At 29.6% G+C, this 8,834-nt stretch overlaps 1 protein-coding gene across 1 annotated transcript; it reads right to left on the reverse strand.

The window, feature by feature from the left end:
• Positions 1–3,250: 3,250 nt before the first annotated feature.
• LOC131169533 (peptidyl-prolyl cis-trans isomerase FKBP20-2, chloroplastic-like) lies at positions 3,251–7,925 on the reverse strand. The gene is made up of 7 exons (XM_058128725.1): positions 7,819–7,925; positions 5,990–6,062; positions 5,765–5,883; positions 5,469–5,578; positions 4,580–4,688; positions 4,391–4,470; positions 3,251–4,113 (listed from the first exon to the last, which is right to left on the reverse strand). The coding sequence occupies exons 2-7, from the start codon at positions 6,028–6,030 to the stop codon at positions 4,033–4,035; spliced, it is 540 nt and encodes a 179-aa protein (XP_057984708.1). The 5' UTR covers positions 6,031–6,062; positions 7,819–7,925; the 3' UTR covers positions 3,251–4,032.
• Positions 7,926–8,834: the final 909 nt, after the last annotated feature.

The following is an 8,834-nucleotide window of genomic DNA, read 5'->3' on the forward strand; positions in this document are numbered from 1 at the left end:
ATAGACGGCTAATTCATGCGGAAATCGTGAGTTTCCCCTATACCTGGGACCTACCCAACCTGCAAAAAGACTCAAATAACACTTTTAAATTCTCAATTTTCACAATCACATCTCATCAATATCACATGGCTCCTCCTGGGCCCTCCAAATCAGACAATACTCAAAATCTTAAAAATTACGTTTTAGTCCCTATAATTGATATTTTGCCAAAATCCACTTAAACAAGCTCTAAAAATTCTAAAATTTCGCCCCGTGGTCCTTAATAATATTATAAGACTATTGCAAAAAGAATTAAAATTTTTCGATCATCCACGAATATTTTATGAATTTTATTCTAAATCGATATTATTCGAAAATGAGCAATTTGAAGTTCGGGTTTACCTATGCCAATTCTGACACCTGGAACGCGTCCAGAACGTCTGAAAATGCTAGGATTGACTGTAATATTGACCATGTTGAGGCGAGTGCAGGCGTGGATCTGGCCGAAAATTTGATCCGTGGCCCGGTGAGCCATCCTCGATCCGATCGCACCTAAATTAAGTCCAAGTTTTGTTAATAATTATCATAAAATTATTTTTAAATTTTTGAAATCGAAAAAGTTCAAAAATCTCACCAAGCGATCTGGACCGTCCGATTATCGCCTTTTTCAAACGGTGTCCGATCGGAGCGGGACTAGTCCTATCTCGAAGATCTCGTCGTCCTGAGTCCATCGGTGGCCTCGGATTTCCGATCCGACAGTCGGATCGCCGGAAAAGTGACCGGAAACCGAGAAACCCATATGATTTTCTTCCAACTTTCCCTCGTCGGTTCTCTTTCCTCCGGCCACCAAACGGGGTGCCACTGGTCTCATCTGAAAGTTCATCATCTTGGGAGTCCGTGACACTTGGAATCACCAGAAATGGCCGCCGGAGTCGGCCGGGGCGACGCCGCGAAGTCAGGCCCCTGCTGCGCGCTCTCCCTCTCTCCTCTCTTTCCTCTCTCCTTCTCTCTCTTTCTGCTGCTTCCTGCTCGGTCTTTGCCCATGCAGTGGTTGCTCCGTCTGAGGAGGCCGGTACCTCGCCTTGATCTTTGGCCGGACGAAAAAAAGGGTGGGAGAAAGTGAGGGGGAGAGTGGAGTCGGGGAGAGAGAAATGGGGTGGGGGAGTGCTGCATTTTTTTGTTTTTAAGTTTCTGCATTTTTTTTTTTTTTTTTTTATGGGTTGTTACACAACTTTTCTCATAATAGTAAATATTATTCCTGGCTTAATACACGAATGGAGCACATACATGTGAAAATCTAAAATCAAGAGCTTGAGAGTGGACAGCCTAACGATTTCTCAACTTTAAGCAACGCCACATCATAAACTCCATATCTTTTTCCAACCTGTAGAATACCATATTAATCTCTTGTTAATTTTGATAAGAAGAGAAATGGAAAATCATAAAAATTACATTAATGTATATAAAACATTCATGTTCTGATTAAAATTTATTAAATTTAATGTTAAATTTTTTTTAATATTTTTTAATTAATAATTTAAATTTTTTTTAGTGACTGTTCTAATATTAATATCAGACAGATTCTAAAATAAATAAATAAATAAATTATATAGCATGCATGATGGAAGGAAACAAAATGGAATTTTTGGATACTAACTATTGATGAACGATGTTCTGGAGTGACAATAATTCTTCTCATCCCCCCAGGTCGCATACCTAGAATTCCTTCCTCGAATCCTGCATTATTTGATTACAAATTTCAGCCATATATATATATATATATATATATATATATATATGCTAGTTAAACAAAAGAAGAATTCCTTTGCTTATACTCTAGACTTGGTTTCTTTTTTTTTCACCTTCTCCAAATCGATGCCAGCACAGATGGACTTCTTCAGGAGAACGATCTACAGTGTTGCTCTGAATGAGCTCATGAAATTGATCATAGAAATCGTAGTGGAATGTCACCTGCAAATGATCATAGAAATCATTTATGCCCTTTTCATTAATAATATATATATATATATATATTTTTTCATATTTTAATAAAATTTTTAAAATTTAAAAAATAGAAAATGATTTTTTTTAATGAAAGCTATTTTTTTTAAAAATAATTTTATTTTTTTATAAAAAAATTTTTTTATTAATTAATTTTTCTGAATACTTTCAAATACTAAAAAATATAAAAAATATTTTTTATAAAATAAATGAAACCTAATTAATATTTAAATTATATATTTCACATTTATATTTTTTTAATTTATAATTTTTTTTATAATTATATATAAATAATAAATTATTACATACATTTATTTATTTTATTCGCAGAGAGAGCAACACTGCTGCTCATGAGCTAGTTGCTGTAGCTTTAAAGGATGATTTGTTTACTTGCAATCAAATGACGAAGACCATCAATGAATGGTTGAAATTTTTCGAGTTGATTTTTGACAAGCCTAGCGATTTTGGAGAAACCGACTGCATATTTGGAATTAGAAGGTCACAACGATTTCAGAGGTGTGCGCTCGGATGGAGAAAAAACCTCTAGCATTTCAATCATAAATAGTAACATGTGAGCCCCCACAATAGTAGTGGACCACACAAGTGGGCCACACTGGTGACTTGTGGACGTCACATTCAAGCCCTATAAGAGACATGTGGACCTATTGGTGTACCCCACTTGGTGAAATGCGGATCCTACAGGCTGACGAGTCGTTTTAGGTAGTAGATGGCTCCCAAGGTTTTTTGACATTTTGAGCGTGAAGAATTTTTTTTTAACATGAAATTAAAATTTCAACGAAAGGACATACAGGTGTGTGCCGGGATGGAGAAAAAACCTCTGGAATTTCAATCTTAAATAGTAACATGTGAGCCCCACAATAGTAGTGGACCACACAAGTGGGCCGCACTGGTGACTTGTGGACCTCACATTCAAGCCCTATAAGAGACATGTGGACCTGTTAGTGTACCCCACTTGGTGACATGCGTGTCCTACAGGCTGACAAGTCGTTTTAGTTAGTAGATGGTTCCCAAGGCTTTTGACATTTTGAACGTGAAGTTTTTTTTTTTTTTTTTTTAACATGAAATCAGAATTCCATTAAAATAAAAGGAAACAAAGGGGGGTTAAGTACTAAGTCTAATTCTGATTTCATGTTAAAAAAGAATAAAAAAACCCAAAACCCATCAACCCAAAAAATTCAATCTAGCCCATTACAAAGCAAAGGGAATCAGAGAAGAAATTTCAAGAACATACTGAAGAAGACGAAGCAGAACCCTTCACCACAGCTTTACTGCATGACACTATCAGAAGATTGAAAGTTCACCCATAAGCAAATCTCATATCCACACATAATAATACATAGTAAAATTAAAACCTAACCAAACTAAAAAATAAAGAATATCAACACAGAGATATCCACAAATAAAGAGAGTACTCTAGTAGCCAAATCATTCTCTCCTCTGTTGCCTGAGAAAACAATGAGCCCTTCAATGATCTGAGCTTCTCTTGCTGAGCCACTTGTCAAGGACAACAGATTCGGTGTCAAAAGGAGACATTGAACGACGCAGGGACCTATCACCAATAGCTTTTTTAATCCCCATCAGATTTCATCCCCAAACATGAAAGGCCACCGATTTTCTGATTCGGTCATGACAACCTCTACACAGATCTACTCCTTATCACTCTCACCATGAAGACTCATAGATCTATAAGAAACAACACCCAAAAGACTATTTACTCTCAACCCAATTGCAGGAGGGATAAACCACAATTAGGTGAGTCTTCCCCTACCTCGAAAGACAAGGAAAGCCTTCAACAGATTGAAAAGCTCAACCACTCAAGAGAAACAATAAAGAAAAACTTTGAGAGAAATATTCTCTTTGAAAGTAAAAGTGGAGACGGCAAAGAACATTCATCTGTTAGAAATTAAGGAGCATTATGTGGAATATTATTCTAAGCCACAAACTCAGTGGAAGGTACAACTTTTCTCATAGTAGTCAATATTATTCTTGGCTTAATACACTAAAGGAGCACATACATGTGAAAATCTAAAATCAAGAGCTTGAGAGTGGACAGCTGCACGATTTCTCAACTTTAAGCAACACCACATCATAAACTTCATATGTTCTTCCAACCTGTAGAATACCATATGAATCTCTTATTAATTGTGATAATAAGAGAAATGGAAAATCATAAAAATTACATTAATGTATATAAAACTTTCTTGTTTTGATTAAAATTTATTAAATTTAATTAAAATTTTTTTTTTAATATTTTTAATTAATATATTTAAAATGTTTTTCTTAGTGATTGCTCAAACAGCAATATCAAACAGAGTATAAAATAAATAAATAAACAAATTATATAGCATGCATGATGGAAGGAAACAAAATGGAATTTTTGGATACTAACTATTGATGAACGATGTTCTAGAGTGACAATAATTCTTCTCATCCCCCCAGGTCGCATACCTCGGATTCCTTCCTCGAATCCTGCATTATTTGATTACCAATTTCAGCCATTTATATATATATATATGCTAGTTAAACAAAAGAAGAATTCCTTTGCTTATACTCTAGACTTGGTTTCTTTTTTTTTCACCTTCTCCAAATCGATGCCAGCACAGATGGACTTCTTCAGGAGAACGATCTACAGCGTTGCTCTGAATGAGCTTATGTAATTGATCATAGAAATCGTAGTGGATTGTCACCTGCAGATGATCAAAGTTGAGGGGCGGTCTTAAAAAAAAAAAAAAAAAAAAAAATATATATATATATATATATATATATATATATATATATTAACAAAAAAAAATCTAAAATTTTTAAGTTATTTATGATTATAATCAAAACTTTAATTGTATGTAGTATAATTGAATTTTAATTAGTTATCATAAGAGACTGAATTGAATTTGAGAAAGTTAACGGTAACTTAAAATATAATGTTTGAAGTTTTATTTTATTAATAAAATAGTCCATTAATTTAAATTTTATACTGAATATTTTATTTATTATATAAAATATTTATAGTGTGATTATTTATGCTTACTTTATTACTATTTTGTTTTTGAATTGTTTATTATATTAAAATATATTTTATCAATAAAAACAATTTTTTTAGTATACTATTTCAATTAAAAATAAATATTATAAATATATTTTACATAATAAATAAAAATTTTTTAAATATAAAATTTAAATTAATAAATTATTTTATTAATCAAATAAAACTTCAAGAAATATATTGTACATAATTTACTATCAACTTTTTCAGATTCAATTTAGTTTTTTGTTTGGTAACAACCGCGATGACTTATTAGGATTTAGCTATAATACTCACAATTTAAAGTTTTAACTGCCATCATAAATACTTTAAAGTTTTGGATTTTTTTATCCAATAAACCTTAAAAAAATTATTTTAATGGATGTATTGAAATTGAATATCATGAATTTAAAGATAGTATAAATAAAAACAGAGGGAATTAAACAACCTTCAGATTACTAGAGCGTACAGGATGACCTCTACCAACAATAATATCGTGGTAGAAAATCCCTGATTTTGGATGCTTTGTGTAGCCATCAGGTTGTTCTACCAGATTCCCTAAAAAACAATTGAACACAGTGAATATGAGTGTTTTCAAAATTGTAAAGATTTATACTCATACTACTTCAATGGAAATATAATTAATAATTGAATTGCAATTCCGGAGGCTTAAAATATAAATTAAAAGGATCAAAGTTCATGGATAATGGGTAAAATTATTGAAGAAATGAGCCAGCAATGAACCTTTATTAAATGGGAAGTAATATCCACGAGATAGAATTGGCGAGAAGTGAATATTTGAACAAGCATCCTGTAACGCCTCGTGTTCTTCATATTCATGAGATGAAATTGCATCCTGTGACCTAATTCATACCAATGAGAAAAAAAATTCTGGGGCTATATGAGTTCGTTTTAGGAATATTAGGACGGATATGAATAAATAAACAAACAAACAAACAAATCATTTACCCGTCGACCATCTGCGGGTATAAGTAAGTTTGTATACACATTGTTTGCTCATGTTTAGTGTTGGGAGTTATGTCTGCAAGTGCAACGAAGCGTTGTCAGATAGCCTTTTATCATTATCCCCTTTTCATTGCTAAAATAAATTACAACAAATGTTAGAATTAATAACAAAAAAAAGTTTACAGAGACATTAATTTTACTGCTATAAAGTTAACATATAATAGCAAAATGAATAATTATTACTAATAGTACATAAAATAAAGATGGTAATAATTGCTATTCGTTTTTATTACCATCGATAAACTTTTAGTAGCAATAATTATTTCTATCAATATTTTTTTTTTCAACAATCACAATTTTGTTATAAAATACTTATATTCACTAAATTTTTTCAACACGCAACAATTATTATATTATTATCATAAACTTACGGTGGCAAATTTTATATTTTTAGCGTTAATATATGAATTGCTACACATTGTTATATAAAAAATTGTGGTAGTAGACATTTTACAATAAAATTATAGTTATTGTAAAAAAAAAAAAGTTAATAGCAGCAATAATTACTACTATCAAAAAGTTTATCAATGGTAATAACAACGAACAATAATTGTTGTCATATCCTTTTTATATACTATTAACAACAAAAGTGTATCTAATATGAGTTCGAATTCATATGAGAACGAGCTTAATAACTATTAAATTAGATATTTGAATTGAGATATGTGCAGAACTAATTAAATTGTATATAAAGGGTGTATGAATCTAAATGTAAAAATTTAATCTAATGGTTGATAAGCTTAACCTCGTATGAGCTCGAACTCTCTATAGACACACCTAACAACAATTGTTCATATGTTAACTTTATAGCAACAAAATTAATGTTCCTGCAAAATATTTTTCCTACTAATTCTAATATTTGTTATTGTATCAGTGATGATTTTTTTTTTTCTTATTATCTATTTTTCATAGCTGAAGCCTTCAGTGACGAATTTCTTACTATACTTAATGGGTAACAAGCCAGAAATTTTTTCTTTATTATTATTTTTTTCCTTACAAAAATTTAATGGTAAATCTAAAATAGTTTAATCTGAATTTACTTTAAAAAAAATAATAAAACCATAGATGACCTACAATTTGAAATAACTCCAATTTGCTCATCTAACTAATCTTGTTTTATCACTTCTAATTAATACAAGTAATGCACTCAATTTTATTAATCAATAATAGTTACATTCTTTAAATTAATGGTAAAAAAAAATGTCTCATATTATAGTGAGAAATATTGATAAGATTATCTCTCTTATTGAAATTGGTATTTTACAGAATGCCCCATGAAGTTTGTCAGAAATAAAAAAAAAAAAATTCTCATGAATTTATAATAACTTTAACTCTCAATTTTAATTTTATCAACAATTATATCTTTCCATCCAAATTAGATAGAAATTGCAGTTAGTGATAAATGAAATTTTAAAATAACCCTTGTTCAAAGTAACCCTTGTTAATTTACTATTTAGTCCATTAAGTTTAACAAAAATTCATTAATTTTGTATTTTTACAACTACATTAATTAGTCCCTAACATTTTATTTCATTAATACTTTAATCATTTTGTTCACTTTTTATATCTCTTCAAGTTAATCAAAGCAATCGAAGTTTAAAATATTGTGAATTTTATAAATATCCTACATTAACAAAAGGTTATTTCTTCAAAAATAAAAATTATTTTTCTCATGAATTTTTTTTTAAATTCTTAAACAAAAACACTTTCCATAGAAAAAGTAATCCATAAATAAGTAAAAAAAAAATAAATGGGGAGGAACAAAAATTCACCTTGATTACTCTGAACTTCCTTCTTTTGGGCTTTAGACTCTTTAGGATCTGCAAGATAAAAGGCTTGGAAATCAAATTTGGTTAAGGTAGTTTTTGATACTGGAATATATATTCCACAATACATACAGTCATCATTCAATTAAAACTCAAATTTAAAATAATTAAATATTTTTAAATTATTTTTTAATAATATTTAATATGATACTTTTGTTAAAAAAAAAAAAAAAAATTGGCCTTCTAAATTTTTATCAGCCTAATAGAATATTAATATTTATCAGAAAATTTAATTTTACTAATGTAATTTTCGAATCAAAATTGAGATTAATTGGATCAACATAAACAGAGCTACTATGAGTTAAGTCACCAAGTTGACTCTCAATTAAATAATAATTATCGTCTCATATTAATTTGGGATAAGGTGATTGTCCTATATATATATAAATATAATATTTAAATAAATCTCTTTTATCCATTTTTTTATATGGTATCAGAGCTACCTACTTTAATGTTGGTCCATCTATAGATATGTTTGTCTATAAACTTTACGTTTCAAATGTTTATACCTAGACATATATTAATTTAACATAAAGTGTTCATATTATATATAAAATTTGGACAAACCTCTTTTCGGATGAAATTAAGCTCAATTCATTTTCTCTATAATTGTGTAATTTCATTTTAGCTTTTTTTCCTTTTTATCATTTTATTTCAGTATTATAAGTTTTTTTTTTTAAATCAAGATTAGTATAATTTATTAGGATTTACAAAACACTTTCCGCTCTTTAAATCTAATAATAAAATTTCTTATGTGTGTGAGACAAATGAATATATATATATTTTTTAAAATAAAATATGTTGAATAATTTCTATATATGTATATATACTCAACAAATCTAAAATACGTACTTGGATCGCCATTGCTCGCCGGCCGTTTCGTTCCTGCAAGCAAGAGGCAACAAATCAAAATAAAAAAATAAAAAAAAAAACTTAAACGATTTATTTAATTCTATAAGTTT

This window comes from Hevea brasiliensis, chromosome 10 (genome assembly GCF_030052815.1).
Source record: "Hevea brasiliensis isolate MT/VB/25A 57/8 chromosome 10, ASM3005281v1, whole genome shotgun sequence".
NCBI lineage: Eukaryota > Viridiplantae > Streptophyta > Magnoliopsida > Malpighiales > Euphorbiaceae > Hevea > Hevea brasiliensis.

Bases quoted from the DNA above. Each gene is read 5' to 3' on its own strand.
- LOC131169533 (XM_058128725.1), bottom strand. From the start codon at position 6,030: ATGTGTATACAAACTTACTTATACCCGCAGATGGTCGACGG. The intron at 5,884-5,989 runs GTAAATGATTTG...GGTATGAATTAG, and splicing joins TACCCGCAGATGGTCGACGG to GTCACAGGATGCAATTTCAT. The intron at 4,689-5,468 runs GTTGTTTAATTC...GATCATCTGCAG, and splicing joins TACGCTCTAGTAATCTGAAG to GTGACAATCCACTACGATTT.